Source organism: Acomys russatus, chromosome 11, assembly GCF_903995435.1.
Source record: "Acomys russatus chromosome 11, mAcoRus1.1, whole genome shotgun sequence".
NCBI lineage: Eukaryota > Metazoa > Chordata > Mammalia > Rodentia > Muridae > Acomys > Acomys russatus.
In genome coordinates, this window is record NC_067147.1 from 8,206,476 (window position 1) to 8,223,622 (window position 17,147).

The window sequence follows — 17,147 nt, forward strand, 5'->3', positions numbered from 1 at the left end:
TGGTGAACAGATGAACACTGGGTGGCTCTGTAGCTGGCTCTTAGGAGTATGCTGCTGTGGATGTGTACAAGCCGCACCCATCCATTAGCATAGGATGACAATCCTTTTTCTTTATTCAGGGCCCTTCAGAACAGTGTGTGGAATCTTATCCTCCCACTGTATTTTTGGAATGGTTTTATTTTGTTATTTCTTTCTCCAGTGAAGATCTTGTAATCATAGTCATTAACACTATCTCAATCAAGATGCAGAACATTTATCCCCATAATTCTTCTGCGATCCTTTTTGTAGATTACCTCCCACCCCCACCACAAGGAGTGGTCTACTCTCTGGAATTGTGGTTTTGCCTTTTCTTGAGTTTTTTGAAGTCACAAAGGATGATTTGTTAAATTTATTATCCATCTATCTATCTATCATCTATCTATGTAGCTATGTATCTATCTTCTTTCTATCTATCTATCTTGGTGGCGGTGGGGAGTGCCGTGGTATGCACATGCGGGTCAGCGAACAGCTGTGGATCTCAGGTCTCCTTCCACCATGTAGAATCAGGGATCAAGGTCAAGTCATGAGCCTTAGCAGTGGCAAGTGCTTTTATGCTCCTGGCTGTCTACCTGACCCCTGTGATTGCTTTGAGTATGCACGTGTAGTATCCAGGTGGCTTAATTCTGACTTTGCAGGTGGACAGTGTAGTGGCTGCTGAGTATGAGCTGGAATACCTGTTACTAGAAGGTCATTGTTACGACATCACCACAGGCCAGCCCCCTCGAGGACTGCAGTTCACGTTAGGAACGTCCACCAACCCAACAATTGTGGACACGATTGTGATGGCCAACCTGGTAAGTGACGAGTTTATCAGATGGTAAAACCGCAGTTGTGGTAGCTTAGGTCTATGATTTATGACAGAACAGTCAGCATTCCGAACCATGGAGTGAAATAAGAATTAACAATAGACTAAATGTAGTCAATGTAGAAGTTATTGTTTGGTTAAGCTTGGAGATTCCATTTATATGCCAGTTAAACAGCGAAACATGACAGCGCGCTGCTGGCCCTCTTTTCATTGGAAGTTCCCAGGCATTTTCGTCATCTCCTCACTGAGGCACAGTAGGCAGGCTTCCCAAATTCACTGCTTCGTTCCTCTACGGCTCTTTGTTTCTTTTCTTTCTTTTTTTTTTCTTTTTGGTTTTTCGAGACAAGGTTTCTCTGTGTAGCCTTGGCTGTCCTGGGCTCACTTTGTAGTCGAGGCTGGCCTTGAACTCACAGCGATCTGCCTGCCTCTGCCTCCTGAGTGCTGGGATTAAAGGCGTGCGCCATCACGCCCGGCTCGACTCTTTGTTTCTTAGCTTGTTAGTTGATAGTTTTTGGTTTGTTTTGCTTTACTTTTCTCTGATTTGTTAACTGTCTTTTAAATTTTTTTAAATTACCATGGCAACAAGATCTTGGGTTCAATAGTCAGTACAACCAAAAAAGAAAAAAGAAAGGAAGGAAGGAAGGAGGGAAGGAGGAAGGAAAGGTAGACAGATAGGTTGGCCTACACACATACTTGATCTGACGTTTCAAAAGAAGAAGTAAGTATCCACCAGAAACATTTTAAATTTTAAAGAGAACTGAAATTTTACTTTCTTTGTGTCCTAGGGATATTTTCAACTCAAAGCCAACCCTGGAGCCTGGATTCTGAGACTAAGGAAGGGGCGCTCTGATGATATTTATAGAATCTACAGGTAGGGGGCGGCGATGCAGCTTCGTTGTAAAAGACTCAGCTTTAACTACATGGCGCCTGGCCTTGCCCCAGGCGTTGTGCACTGCAGTCATGTGTAATAAAGCCGTGCCTTCCAGTACAGGAAACGTGGAAGACGTCTTAGGGATGAGCTGGATAACAAGGGGTAGAAAGGCTGACTGTAGTGAGGTTTGTTCTCCGTTGGCTTTCCTGTGCCAATGCTGTATCAGAATGAAGTTGTTCTTTCCTGTGTTGCAGACAATAGGCTTTGTCCACTTGATGATATTTGACTTTTGAGCGTTAAGTGGGCTTGGCCCTTTTTAGTACATTGATGGGAAGGTATAGCTCTTGACCTCGAGTGATTTACAGAGCACGATGGGAGCTTTGACTGTCATCTGACTGACATCTGACTGTCAGTCCTGGTCCTTGGGCTGGTGCTGTATAGATATACTCCTAAAACACATGGTCAGAGACAGGAAACACCTTAAAGTTCACCGCGTCTCTTAGTTACAAATCAAACCCTAAAACACCACTTTAAAAGTTGTCTCTAGCCTGTTTTACAGAGTTTAAGTTAGTCCTTGGTTCTGTGACTGCTTAGGGAATGGTTTCATTGGTGTTGATGTGAACTCTAATGGTGTGTGTGTGTTTGCTTTGGTTTCATGGCATCTTAGCTGACATGGAGAAGCTGTGTGGAGTAGTGGTTTTGATGCAGAATTCTACTCTCTTGTCCAGGCTTAAACTGGGCTCAAGTGAATCATCTGCCTCAGTCTCCTGGGTAGCTGAGACTACACGCATGCCCCATACCTAGCCTGAGTAGCTGAGACTACACGTGTGTGCCCCATACCTAGCCTGAGTAGCTGAGACTACACATATGTGCCCCATACCTAGCCTGGTGCGGATTTCTAGTTTAATAGCTCTGAGAGAGTTGTGCTGTAGTTATGTCCCTAGTGTAAACAGTAGGCTTTTTTCTGGTTAGGTTATTGTCCAGATAGGCTTCCCAAAGTGATGCTTATGAATTCTCTTTCTCCTGTGTGCCCCTGTCCATCTTCCTCCTTGCCCAGGCTGGGGTACCACCCTCTCTAACTGCTGTCTCGGGTTCCTGTCTTCTTGTGCTTCGCAAGTCTCTGTCTCTAGGGTCTCTGCACTTCAGCTTTCTCCTCTCCTTTTCCCTGAGAACCCTGCTGTCTGCTGAATGACAGAAAATGCAGTGACTTCTTGACATTTGGTGACTGGAAAATATGATACAGAGGAAAACATGCCTCTGTGTGCCTATAAATAATGCTGGTTGTACTGTGGTCCTTGTACCAGAGACACAGAATTGAGTCTCTGGTCTAAACATGGTTGGTTGTGTTGCCTTGAGACAGACGTCAAGACCCAATTTTTTTTTTTTCCCCGAGACAGGGTTTCTCTGTGTAGCCTTGGCTGTCCTAGACTTGCTTTGTAGACCAGGGTAGCCTCGAACTCACAGCCATCTTCCTGCTTCTGTTTCCTGAGTGCTGGAATGAAAGGCATGTACCACCATGCCTGGCTTGTTTTTTTTCTTAGTCACTCTGTAGCCTAGATGGCTTTGATCTCAGGTGTGAGTCACCACTGTCAGCCAACAGTAGGTTTCTTCATATGGCTGCTCTAGTTAACTGGTAGCAGTGGTTCTGGTGCTGGGCCTGAGTGCTCTGATCTGTGAACACACATTTGGTCATGATGTGTCATGTGCTTGTCCTGACTGAGAACCTTTTGCTCTTCGCTTGGTGATCAGAAGGAGGATTTAGGAAGGAAGTCGGCTTGGTTATCTAGCCTAGAGATGGAAGTTTCTGTGAACACTTCTTTGTCCCCTAAAGGGGCTTCTTTGAGGCTGTGAGGAAGCAGTTGGTCTGGAAAGCTCTGCTGTGATGACCGTGATGGATAAGCACACTGATGCCTGAGGACTTAGCTGTGTTTGGAGGTTGTGACTTGTGTTCTGTTCTGTCTCCTTTGTCTCTCTAAGCCATGATGGGACAGATTCTCCTCCTGATGCAAGTGACGTCGTTGCCATCCTCAATAACTTCAAAAGCAAGATCATCAAGGTGAAGGTGAGCTTGTGCGGCGCTGGCAGCTGCTAGTTTCTGGTTGGTAAATAGCCCCATTCAGTCCCTGTCGTGGGACAGTGTAGACAGTGCCTCCCTGGCAACGCTTTAGGGTCACGGTCAGCCACTACGTCAAGGTGCTAACCCTGATTGTGACTGTTTCAAGAAGAGCACATTCACATTAGCTTATTGAAATGTTGCTTTAATATCTATTTCACTGTTAATTATTGCTGTGAATCTTACCTTGCCTAAGTTACAAATTAAGCTTTTCTTCATAGCTTATCTTAATTGTCATAAATAGTAAGAGCAACGCTATAGTATATATTCTGGGTTCTGTACTCTCAGATTCCATGCACCCGCTAGGGGCTTGGGCTGGGCTGTTTCCAAGAAGACGAAGGGGGACAGCTTGAAGTCAGTCTGATACTGCATTTGAAGGTGTGTGTGTGTGTGTGTGTGTGTGTGTGTGTGTGTGTGTGTGTCTTTTAACAGGTCTAGGAATGCTGCTTAAGCAGAGTGTCCTTGTGAGACAAGCTTCTAGTTTCCTTCAGCCAAGAAATTGTCCCTTTGGGTAATTTCAGAGAGCAATGGTAGTCTCATTTTATACAAAATGTTCCCACAGAGACTTTGCTGCCCTCTCCCTACACCCCCCGCCCAATCATTTAGAGACAGAGTCTTACTGTGTAGCCCTGATTGGCCTGGGACTTGCCATATAACCAGGCTGGCCTCAAACTCCCAGATATGTCTGACTGCCTCCCAAGTATTAATATTAAAGGAATCTACCACCTTGCCTGGCCCAGCTTTGCCAGTTTTTTAAAGTTTTGTTATTTGTACATATGTAAATGTGTTTGTGTGAATGTGTGCCACACCTGTGCAGGCACCTGTGGCGGCCAGAAGAGAACTCCCTTGGAGCTGGAGTTACAGGTAGTTGTGAGCCACCAAATGTGGGTGCTAGGAACTGAACTCAGAGCTTCTGGAAAAGCAGTAAGTATGTGCTCTGAACCACTGAGCCATCTCTCCAGCCCTGGCTTGGACATTTTTATACCCATAATTCATAGTGTTACATTTTTATTCTCAGAAGACTGTGGGAAATTCCAATGACAATTCAACAGTAAGATTATAGTTTTATAGGGACAGTAGGGAACACCTATACTCTGAATACTTACAGAGTTAGAGGCAGGAAGATCAGAAATTCAAGGGCAGCCTAGAATGCATAGTGAGTTTGAGGCCATCTTGGGTGACATGAGACCCTGTCTCCAAAACCAAACACAGAACACTAAAGTAGGTGATTTTATTTAGTATCTTTTGTTGCTCTTTCTCTTCAGCATTTTGAAATTCTTTGTCTTAAAATAAAATGATTGTAGGATAAGTAACTATTGCACATGGTAAAACCGAAAGTCAGCCATTGCACGGCTGAACAGGAGGAGCCTGCTGCAGAGAAGCCTTTGTGGTAGTAAGTCCTGGAAATGGCCACCACCCAACAGGCCTCTCTCAACAGCTCCTGTAGGACAAATTCTTCCCTAGTTGTCAGCTAGAAGAAATGCTCACTCTGTGTTTCTATGCAGCTGACCTTGTTTTTTAGCTCATTGTATAAACTGATCGTGAATATCTCTCAATTCAAAGAGATTGCTGCTCCTCCCTGAAGGCTTGGGCGATCTGAGAGTCAGGGTGGGGTTCTCCTGTAGGAGGATTGGCTGATTGTTTCCTGTTGACAGTTCTTGGTATGCATCCAGTGCAAAATGAGGTCTGTGCCTGTCAGACCTACTGGGAGAAATAAGATCTGTCATTTCCAATTGCAGGTTCAGAAGAAGGCAGACATGGTTAATGAAGACTTGTTGAGTGATGGAACGAATGAGAACGAATCTGGATTTTGGGACTCATTCAAATGGTAAATTGGCATCATAAAAAGGCTTAATGTGTTGAAGGAAAAGCTGAGCGATGGGTACCATGCATCCTTTGAATATGGGAACTCTTCCTGGGCCACCTTCACACAGCTAGATTGTGTCCTTTCAGTCGCTGTCGAGGAATGTTTCCCGTGTGACTAAGGGAGGGAAAGTGTTCTTCTGCATAGCTTGCTCTGCTGACCTCCCTTTGGGCAGATTGCATTATTTGGAGCAGCTTGTGTTCCATTTATTCCTAAATGACATGGTGCCTCATGGTGAGCATCTTTCTTGTTACCTTGTTATCTCTGTGCCCTGTCCCAGCATCTTTGTATGCTGCTTCCACCAAGTCTCCCCTCTAGAGCTAGAAGGAACAAGCACTATCTCTTTTCTCTCCTAGAAAGTTTTGTCTGCCCAGCATTGTAAGTGCTGTTTGTATTCTGTTGTTACAGGGGCTTTTCAGGACCGAAGGCTGAGGAAGTGAAGCAAGATAAAGATGATATAATCAATATTTTCTCTGTTGCATCTGGTCACCTCTACGAAAGATTTCTTCGGTCAGTCTTCATTGCTTGCTATGTACATGACAAAGTCTTCTTTGTGTGAAAGGTTTTACTTGCTGTACTGTGTATATGTACATACATATATGCATTACATATACAGACATATGTATGTATACGCATATATATGAGGTACTCTTAGGGCTGTGGATACTCACCATATGCTGCTCTCTTTGTTTGATCCGGTTCACTTGGTGAAGTAGAGCTGTATAGTTAATGCCTCTGTGTGGATATCACAAGGCTATAGACCTTTATATCCTGTGCACACCTTATGGACAATTATTGGTTCCTTGGCCGTCAGATATCACATAAACTATGGCCAAATGCTACACAGGTCTGTACTTTCTATGCCAACTCCCTAGTTTCTGATTTATGACAAAGTATAGAACTGTGTAACATTTGGCCATCTTCTGCAGGCCCACGGGGCTTCAAAGCTGGATCTTAGTTTTGTGAGAACACCTTTGCTTGAGACTAAAATAGAAGGGCTTTGCCTAAGTCATGCAACGGGAAGCAGGTCAGGCCATTGCTTTGAGTTGTTGGTGTGCTTACTTGAAGACACATCACTTGTCATTGTTCCAATTTCAGAGCTGTTTTTACTTTTAGTTTCCATTATAAATCTGGTATAGAAAATAAAAATAATGTCATTTGGTTAATTTTTAGTCCTTTTTTCAATGAATATCAGCGCTAAAATAACAATAGTAGTGATAACTTAATTGCATTTCTTGGCCTAGGAATCCTGAGCCTGTGTCTCTGGTTTCCCTTCTCCTTCGCTGATCTCCTTTCTGTAGGCGTTCTGTCCAGGCTTACAGGGGCCTTGTACCCACTGTTTGTTCAGCACCAAGTGTTGCTGCCCCTGAGCATGGGCATTTGGAGAATGGTGGAGTCATGACCTTGACCTCCAGTGCTGACTCTCAGCAGGTTATAAGATGGTTTGTTTAAACCTGCAGCATGGTTAGCATCTGCCTCTGCTTGTTTTGGAATATACTGACAGTGAAATCCTTGTCTCTCTCATTTGGTGACATCCTTACACGCACACTTTCCCATTACTGAAGGTCTCTTTGCCTAATGGAACCATGACTTAGCTCTGCTGTCAGTCTTGTGACTTTTCTTTGCTTAATTTGTTGAGGTTAAAAGCATTGGAAAATCGTTATTTGTTTTGTTTGGCAGCATAATGATGCTTTCAGTGCTGAAGAATACCAAAACTCCTGTGAAATTCTGGTTCTTGAAGAATTATTTGTCCCCCACATTTAAGGTTTGTTCATGGGGAAAAGGAAAATCTTGTTAAGGGAATATTCCCACCATAGCATATTCTTTTCTGCCTCTGTTTTATCTCTCCCTTTCATTAGGATACCCTAATTTCATTGTCTATGTCTGTATTGGTATTTTTTTTTTTCTTCCAGGTTGCTCTATTTGGGGTGATAGTGTTTAAAATATAAACCCAAAATTACAGCCTGCGTGAAGCTGGATAATAGAGGAGGAAGTCTCTGTCTTTTCTAAGAGATGATGTTTTAGCAAAGTACCAATCCTGGCCTTGGAGGCGAGGCATGCATGTCTTGTCTCAGTTTAGAAAGTGCAGTGATGCTGTTTTGAGAAAGGGGTGAAGACATGTTCCCTCTGTGCCAAAGGAAAACCACACTTGAACCGTTTCCTGCTTGACTCCTATTGGCCTGGACTGATTTTCTTGCAATTACTTTTTTTCTGTGGCATTTATAAAGGAACTTTGTAGTCAGTGCTGACTCATCTCAGATGAGTGGCTACTTCACCTCTGATCCATCTCCTGAAGTGCTAGTGTTGGTAGCTACTTCACCTCTGACCTCCTGAGGTGCTAGTGTTCGATAGCTATTTTACCTCTGACCTCCTGAGGTGCTAGTGCTTGGTAGCTACTTCACCTCTGACCTCCTGAGGTGCTAGTGTTCGATAGCTATTTTACCTCTGACCTCCTGAGGTGCTAGTGCTTGGGAGCTACTTCACCTCTGACCTCCTGAGGTGCTAGTGCTTGGTAGCTACTTCACCTCTGATCTCCTGAGGTGCTAGTGTTTGGTAGCTACTTCACCTCTGACCTCCTGAGGTGCTAGTGTTTGGAGTCCAGAAGACTTAACTTCTTAACACCAGGAGATTTTTAAGAGCCCTGGCTCTGTTGTATAATGCCCTTTGTTAGACAAAGCCTTGAAAAGATCTTGCCATCAAGCTCCAAGTGTTTTACTAAAGTTAAATTTTAGATAAGTGAACCTGGAACTTATGTGCCTTAAACACACACACACACACACACACACACACACACACACTCACACACACTCACTCACACGCATACACTATAAATCTAAAAGCCTTCACCTGCAGATTTCTGTCATTTTATGTGGTGAATAGAAGTAACCAAGAAATGGGGGTTGGACCAGAGTTCATATGTGCTCTTATGTGAGTTAGTGACTTAAGACCAAAGTCTTACCAGACCTTGTTTTAGTGTTTTATTTGTACTGTAATAATGGCGGTTAACTTACATTAAGTAGTCAATTTTCTTAATCAGAATGAATGATTGTTGTTCTCTGTGTCTAAAAATAGGAGTTTATACCTTACATGGCCAAAACATACAATTTCCAGTATGAGCTTGTTCAGTACAAGTGGCCACGGTGGCTTCATCAGCAGACAGAGAAGCAGCGCATCATCTGGGGCTACAAGATCCTCTTCCTGGATGTGCTCTTCCCACTGGCTGTTGACAAGTTCCTGTTTGTGGATGCTGATCAGGTGAGCTCGTGCACACCAGGTGTTGAGAGCTGGGTCAAATATGCTGGGTCTCTTTTTCCCTTTTAAATATAATTTTCAGATGGAAAAGTACCTGTTTATTTTGTATTAGAGTTTCAGAAATATGAAAAGATGTCACCCTGATGTGATCACTTTTTAAATTTAAGTTCCATCAGCACATCTCCTTTTTAAAAATATTTTTTTGAGAATGTTATGTATGGATACAATAAAATGTGATTATATGATCATTATACCTGATGGTCCCCTCCATAAATAACCCAGTGTGTCTAGTTAGTGCAGCCCATGGGTGCATGAATATAGAGGCATCCACTGAGCACCGGAATCCTATCAGCGGCCTAGAAAAGAAGGATTGTCCCTTCCCAGCAACTCTCCACTGCCAGCAATGCCTCAGTAAGGGGGGAGCCTACGTATCATCTGACTATCCATCTGTTTTTTTGCCAGCTTGATCTTGTCCAGGTCATGTGTAGGCCCAGCTGCTAAGAATGTGTGAGTGTGATAACCACATCCTGTCCAGAAGGCAGCATTCACAGCACTCTCATCTTCCTTAGTGGTCATTGAACCTTGGGAGATGGGGGAGTTGGGGTAGATACTGAGGATTCAGACTCTTATTCTCATCCCTTTGAGCAGTTTTGTATCTCTGCTGCACACTGCTTAAAGAAGCATCTCTGACCATGGCTAAGAGCAGCATGAATCTATGGGTTTTAACATAAGCATTTAGAAGGTACCTTCAGAGCATCGCTATTTAGGAAAATAACAATAGCAGGTTCTGCTCTTGGGCCTGTGACCTCCACAATCCTAGGCTAGGCTTTGGGCCATGATTAGAGTACTAGGGATGGTGTTTCTCTCCTGTGGAGCAAGCCTCAAATCCAGTGAGAAAGCCATTAGTTATCCCCTCACAACTATGCCACTATTGCACCAGTGACAAAAATTTCTTCCCATTCTTGGGCTGTTTATAGACTCACTTCACAGTTGCTTTTGCTCTACAGAAGCTTTTTGTTTCATGAGAGCCCATTTATTGATTAAATGCTTTTATTTCCTGTGCTATTAGAACCTTATTTAGAAAATCTTTACCTATGCCTATGAGTCATTGGTTCTCAACCTTCTGATGCTGCAGCCCTTTAGTACAGTTTCTCAGGTTATGGTGCTACCCAACCAGAGTTTTTTGTTGTTGTTGTTGCTACCTCCTAACTGTAATTTTGCTGCTGTTATGAGTTGTATCTGATATGCAGGATAGTCTTAGGTGACCCTTGTGAATGGGTCATTTTGACCAAAAACGGTCGTGACCCACAGGTTGAAAACCGCTGCTTTAAGTTGAAGGGTGCTTTCAACTTTTTTGTCTGGCAACTTCACAGCATCAAATCTTTTTATTTAATTTTATTTTTATGTGCACTGGTGTGCTGCTTGCATCTGTCTGTGTGAGGTTGTCAGATCTTCTGGAACTAGAGTTACATATAGACAGTTGTGAGCTACCATGTAGGTAGCCCAGAGTACTTAGGTTGAGATTCTTGAACACGTGGAGTTGAGTTTGTCCAGAATGAGAGATCAGATCTAATTTCATTTTTTCTGCATGTTGAAATTCAGTTTTCCCAACACCATTTGTTGAACATGTTGTCTTTTCTCCAATGTATATTTCTGATACTTTTGTCCAAAATCAAAACTAGTTGTGCGGATTATATCTGGGTCCTTGGTTCTAGTCCACTGGTTTGTATGTTTGTTCTTGTGCCAGACCGTGCTGGTTTTTATGACCAGGATAATTTGAAATCAGATACAGTGGTGCCTCCTACACTGTTCTGTTTGGTTAAGGTTGCTTTGGCTATCTTTGGTCTTTTGTAGCCTCTGTCTAAATTATCTTGGATTAATCTATGAGGAATAGATTTGGAATTTTTTATCGGAATTGCACTTGAGTTTGTTGGTTTTGGTAGAAGGGTCATTTTCATGATAATAGTTCTTCTACTACATAAGCGTGCTGTATCTTTTTATCTTCTATCTTCCTCAATTTCTTTCTTCATTGTCATAAAGTTTTCGTGCTAAACATCTTTGCTTACCTGGTTAGGTTTATTCTCAGGTGGGTTTGTTGTTATTGTGCTTGTTTGCTTGTGGCTGTGGTTTCCCTGGTTTCTTTTTCAGACTACTACTGGAATATTGGAAGATTATTGATTTTTGATGTTGATTTTTGTATTATGCCCTTTTGCTGAAAGCATTTATCAGCTCTAAGACTTTCTTGGAGTCTTTAGCATCTGTTATATATAAAATACTATCATCTTCAAAAAGGAATACTATGACTTTTTTTTTTTTTTAAAGATTTATTTATTTATGTTTATATAGTATTCTGCCTGCATGTGAGCCAGCATGCCAGGAGAGGGCACCAGATCCCATTATAGATGGTTGTGAGCCACCATGTGGTTGCTGGGGATTGAACTCAGGACCTTTGGAAGAACAGCCAGTGCTCTTAACCTCTGAGCCATCTCTCCAGCCCTACTATGACTTTTTATATTTGTATTTCTTTTATTTCCTTCTCTTGTCATATTGTTCAAGCTAAGGCTTCAAACACTGATATTAAATAGAAGTTGTTCCTGATGTTAGGGAGAATGCTCTGAGTTCTCCATTTAGTGTGATGTTGGCTTTAGGTTGGTTTGTATATAGTTGTTATTATCCCTAGACTCTCCTTGATTTTTATCATGAAGGGATTTGGATTTTACCAGTGACATTTCCTTTGTTGCCTGTAGTCCATTAATGTGATGAATTATATTTACTGATTTACATATATTGAACCACTCCTGGATTTACTGAAATAAAGCCACCTTGGTCATCATGAATGATTTTTTTTTTTTTTAATTGCATATGAGTGCTTTATCTGCAGAAGAGGGTATCAGATTACATTATAGATGGTTGTGAGCCACCATGTGGTTGCTGGGAATTGAACTCAGGGCCTCTGGAAGAGCAGTCAGAGCACTTAACTGCTGGGCCATCTCTCCAGCCCCGCCCCCCCCGCCCCATTTCTAAAAGAGTTTTTTTATTTATTAAGTATACAGTGTTTTGCCTGCATGTACACCTGTATGCCAGAAGAGGGCACCAGATCACATTATAGATGGTTGTGAGCCACCATGTGGTTGCTGGGAATTGAACTCAGGACCTTTGGAAGAGCAGGCGGCGCTCTTAACCACTGAGCCATCTCCCCAGCCCCCATGAATGATATTTTTGATGTGATATATTCTTCAAGGATTTTAGCATCTATGTATATCAAAGGGATTGGCTTTTTAATTTTGTAATTTTGGTTATGGGGTAACACTAGCTTCATAAGAAGAGTACAAAAGACGTTCTCTTCCATTTTATGGAACAATTTGAATAGTATTGGTATTAGTTCTTTGAAGGTCTGGTACAATTCTACAGAGAATCCATTGGAACAGACAGTTGTGAGCTATCATATGAGAGTTGGGACTCAAACTTGGGTCCTCTGGGAGAACAGCCAGTGCTTTTAACCATTCTCCTTCAATTTTAGTAGGTAGTGATAGTTTTGTTGGGTATAATAGTCTTGGTTGACGTTTGTATTCTTTCAAAGGCTTCAAAGGCTTTCAGAGCTTAGAATACATCTTTCCTTTTGGCTTTTATGTGTTTCTGTTGAATAACCAGGTCCTATTCTGATGGGTCTACCTCATAGATGACATGACTTTTCTCTTTTGAAGCTTTGAGTACCCTTTCTGTATTCTGTGCTTTTAGTATTTTAACTATAATATGTTAACTATAATATGTTATTTGGAATTCTGTATGCTTCTTATATCTTGCTGGGCATCTTTTTCTCTAGATTTGAGAAAATTTCTTCTATGATTTTATTAAAAATTTTGTTTGTGCCTTTGGAGTGATACCCTGCTTCTGTGCTTGTAATTTTGTGCCTATAATTTTTCTGTGCCTATAATTAGAAGATCTTTTGTTTGTTTTATGGTATCCCAGATCTCTCCCATTTCCCTTTCTTCCTCCCACCAACTATTTATCGCTGGTCTTTGCTGCATAATTTGAGTCCTCCATCTTGTCTTCCCGTCCTGATACTCATGATTCAGATTCATTATGTTTGTGAGGCTTTCCAACTGAGCTTTTGATTCGACTAACTGAAACTTTCATTTCTTGTATCATTTGTTTGTTTTTCTTCAGTATTTCTCTCTCTCTCTCTCTCTCTCTCTCTCTCTCTCTCTCTCTCTCTCTCTCCTTCTCCCTCTCAAATTTAATTTTATATATTGGGTTGACTTCCTTATTTCATTCACTCTGTTTTGTTCTCAGAATATACTCATGTTTTTAAGTTGTTTGGACATAGTTATAATTATATTTTTTAATTCTTTGGCTGCAAGTTCTTTCAAGCCATTTTCTTTAGGAGCCATAGCAATAGGGTTAGAAGTAAACAAGACTAGTTATCTTGTTTGGTTTTGTTTCTGCTCTGGGGCTTGTGCATCTAGAATTAGTTTATTGGTTGAGCTTTTCTTGTATATTTTTCATTTTTAACATTTAAGTCACCTTTTATTGTCTTTCAGTGGTGGTGTTTGCAGTGTTTAGGAGAGGACTAAGTTGTAGAGGGTTGAGGTGCTGGTGTTCTGTGGGTGGGTGTATAGAGACAGAGCCTCCATCTCATGCTTTCCTTTGAGGGTTAGGTATTGTCCGGTATAAATGTGGGTACCCTGCTTGCTTCTGCAGCTTTCTCTGAGTCTTGGAATTTCCCATGTCTGTGGATCTTCCAGCGTCTAATCCACTTCCTGTTCTGATCCACAGCTTCCACTGAAGCCATTGCAGGACGTGGAACTTTTGACAAGCTTGTGGGTCTAATCTTGAGTCAGCCCAGTCCCCACCCAGGGTCTGCAGCTTCTGAGAGTTCTCATTGTTATCTCGTCTTAAGTACAGCTGCTCTGTATGTGGGTGCAGTCCTATGTCTAAACTCATTTAACAAAAGTACCACGAATTACAAGATAAATGTTCACTATCACTTGCTCACTATGTCCAGTTATCTGGCCAAATATTAGGTACTTTATTGTTTGTTTATTTGTTCATTCATTGATTTTGAGCCTTTCTGTGTGGTCTCCATTGTTCTTGTGTCTCTGCCTCTAGAGCACTCGGACTCCAGGCCTGTGCTACCATGCCTAGCTAAGACAGGGCACCACTTTGCTAAGACCACTTTGGTAGTCAGTGCAAAGCGCAAAGACTCTCTACAGTGATGCTCATCTTAACAGTTAAAGCTGTGTTCTCCAAGCTGCTGAATGTGTGCTTTTGATCTCCTTCTCCTCCTGTTGGTTCTGTTCACTGTACATCTGACCCTAGCAGGAAGCTTGATAGCCATGCCACAGCCCGAAAATACGACAGTCTTGAAATTCCTCATGTTAAGTGAATTAGTTCATTGCTTTTGAATTGAACAGTCATATTTTGAGCCAGAATGTAAATCAAGTGGCCTCTGGTCCAATTCCAGCAGGTCTTCACTTTCATCTGAAGCCTCCTTAGCACAGGCTTATCTGTGAACATTTCTCTGGTGTCCTGTCTTATGCACTCCCACCAGAGTAGCCCACTGAGCCCTGCTTACTTACAGCACAGTAGGGCATCTCTACCCCGTGTCTGCAAACTCTTCCATGTGCTGCCCACAAGCCAGTTTAAAAGACCCGCCATCCATCCATCAGGCTCTGTCACTTCAGTGTGTGCCGCGGTATCTGGTACCTGTGTCCCTGCTCTGTGCGAACACCTAGCAGAAGCAGCTCAAGGGAGGAGAGGGTTGTCTTGCCTCATAGTCTCACAGTCTGACGTGGCAGGCAAAGGAACGTGGACAGTGGGCCATAGGGGCAGGAACATCTGGTGTGACTGCTTGTTCCCATGACAGCATACAAAGGACAGAGAACAGAACGTAAGTAAGGCCAGGCTGCAGACTTCAAAGGCCTGCCCCTAGAGACCTACCTTCAGCAACTGGGCCCAACCTCCTGAAGGCCCCTCAGCCTTCAGAATAGCACCACCCACCAGCTGGGGCCAGCTGCACAGAACTGTGTCTGTGGGGGTCGCTTCAGACTACACGTGACAATGCAGGAATTCAGGCGTGTGTTCTAGAGCCTGTGCTGTACCCATTGAGCTGCCCTTCTGCTCCTTGTGAAATACATTATTAGACTCTAAGGAATACTTTAGAGTTATCTGTGTCTTAGTTAACAAATGATTTGGTTGTCTTTTCTGCAGATTGTACGGACAGATCTGAAAGAGTTAAGGGATTTCAATTTGGATGGTGCCCCTTATGGTTACACTCCTTTCTGCGATAGCAGAAGAGAAATGGATGGCTACCGGTTCTGGAAGTCAGGGTACTGGGCCAGTCATTTGGCTGGACGAAAGTATCATATCAGGTACTGAAGAGTGCTTCCTACAGAGGGTCTTGCTTATAGCTCTTATGCCTGAATATAAAGAGCAGCTTACTTCCTTTGCTTAGCTGCCTGTACAGCAATGTGTTGTTCATAGTTTTCCTGTTAGTGTGTCCTGATGTATATATAATCTGTTAAATACATTGTTTTGCCAATATCAAGCATATTTGTAACCTCTTGGATCAGTGTATGGGCTGGGTGTGGTGGTGCACACTTTTCATCCCACCACTCAGGGGGCAAAGGCAGGAGGATCTCTGAGTTTGAAGCCAGCCTGGTCTATAAAGTGAGACCCTGCCTCACAAAAACTGAAACAAAAAGCCCACCATCACCTGTATATATATTCATGTCTAATGGACACTCCATGTGTTCTGGATAAAGTATAATTTGGAAGATTTGGAGGCTAGGGCACACAAAAGAAATATTGCAGGGCTGGAGAGATGGCTCAGAGATGAGGAACACTGGCTGCTCTTCTGTGGGGCCTGGGTTCAATTCCCAGCACCGACATGACAGCTCACACCTGTCTATAACTCCAGTCCAGGGCATCTGGTGCCTTTTTGGCCTGTGTAGGCGCTGCCTGCATGTGATGCACAGACAAATGGAAGCAAAACACCCATACACATAAAAAATAAATAAATAAATAAATAAATAGAAAGATTTACTTATTTTATGTATATGAGTGTTTTGCCTGCATGAAAGCCAGAAGACTTCAGAGTCCCTGAAATTGTAGTTTCAGGAAGTTGTGAGCCACTATGTGCATGATGCGAGCCAAGCCCTGGTCCTCTGGAAGGGTAGCCAGTGCTCTAACCCAGTAAGGCTCCAGCCCCTAAAAGACCCATCTTAAAATGAGCCCACGCAGAGATGCGTGCTGAGGCGCTGTGATGTCAGGGTTAGTCTTTGTTTCCTGGCCTGAAATGCTTGTAACACTCGGGAACTAATTTCCTTGTAAGACAACAAGATGAAAAGCTGGCCAACGGGAGCTGCTACGGCAGAGTGTGCCTGTCGGGTCTGCAGGCCTCACTGACATATGCACACTCCTGCCACCGTCCGGTTCACCCTCTCAGAGACACTTGCAGCTCTTGACCTATTATTTGGTTTTGGTTCATTGTTGGCATAAATGTTTGGTTTGGCTGTAACAAGTGTCTCTTCTCTGCTCAGTGCACTGTATGTCGTGGATCTGAAGAAGTTTAGGAAAATAGCTGCTGGTGACAGACTCAGGGGACAGTACCAAGGTCTAAGTCAAGATCCCAACAGTCTTTCAAACCTTGATCAAGTAAGTGACCATTGGCATTTGCACATTTAAGGCATGCCATTTTGTGCCAGAAAATGAACTGGGGTGTGTGTGTGTGCGCGCGCCTGCATGTGTGCATGCGTGCGTGCGAGCGTATGTGTGTCTTATATCTGATCACAAAGGGGCTGAGACTGTCGATGGTATTAAAGTTTCCTAAGCCTGACCTATATGTCAGGAACTTTCAGAGAGGCTTGCTGAATACCTTTTCCAATAACAAGCACTTTCAGAAGTAAAACGACAGGTTTGTTTTGTTTGGGCTTGCTTGTATTATATCTATTTTTCTGTGGATGGGTGTTTTCCCTACAAGTAGGTCTGTGCACTGTGTATGCAGTGCTCCCGGAGTCCAGAAGAGGGAGTAACAGACAGTTGTCAGGTGCCATGCTGGGTCCTGTGGAAGAGCAGCCAGGGCCCCCTCAGCGTTCTCTCCAGCCCCAAAGTTGTAGTTTTAGCTATTTTAGATATCTACTGTCCATCTTTTTCTTTTCTTTTTAACTCTTTGGTTTGAGACTAGGTATCACTTGGTAGCCTT

The 17,147-nt window shown here is 42.9% G+C and overlaps 1 protein-coding gene across 1 annotated transcript in view; it reads left to right on the top strand.

Moving 5' to 3' along the window:
- The window catches only part of Uggt1 (UDP-glucose glycoprotein glucosyltransferase 1), a 105,872-nt gene that overhangs the window by 78,732 nt on the left and 9,993 nt on the right, over positions 1-17,147 (top strand). Inside the window, exons 30-38 of the mRNA XM_051152810.1 lie at positions 675-833; positions 1,630-1,715; positions 3,693-3,777; positions 5,568-5,656; positions 6,101-6,202; positions 7,373-7,457; positions 8,765-8,947; positions 15,155-15,315; positions 16,486-16,600. Of these exons, the coding sequence (XP_051008767.1) occupies positions 675-833; positions 1,630-1,715; positions 3,693-3,777; positions 5,568-5,656; positions 6,101-6,202; positions 7,373-7,457; positions 8,765-8,947; positions 15,155-15,315; positions 16,486-16,600 (1,065 nt within the window). The remainder of the gene's footprint in view (positions 1-674; positions 834-1,629; positions 1,716-3,692; positions 3,778-5,567; positions 5,657-6,100; positions 6,203-7,372; positions 7,458-8,764; positions 8,948-15,154; positions 15,316-16,485; positions 16,601-17,147) is intronic.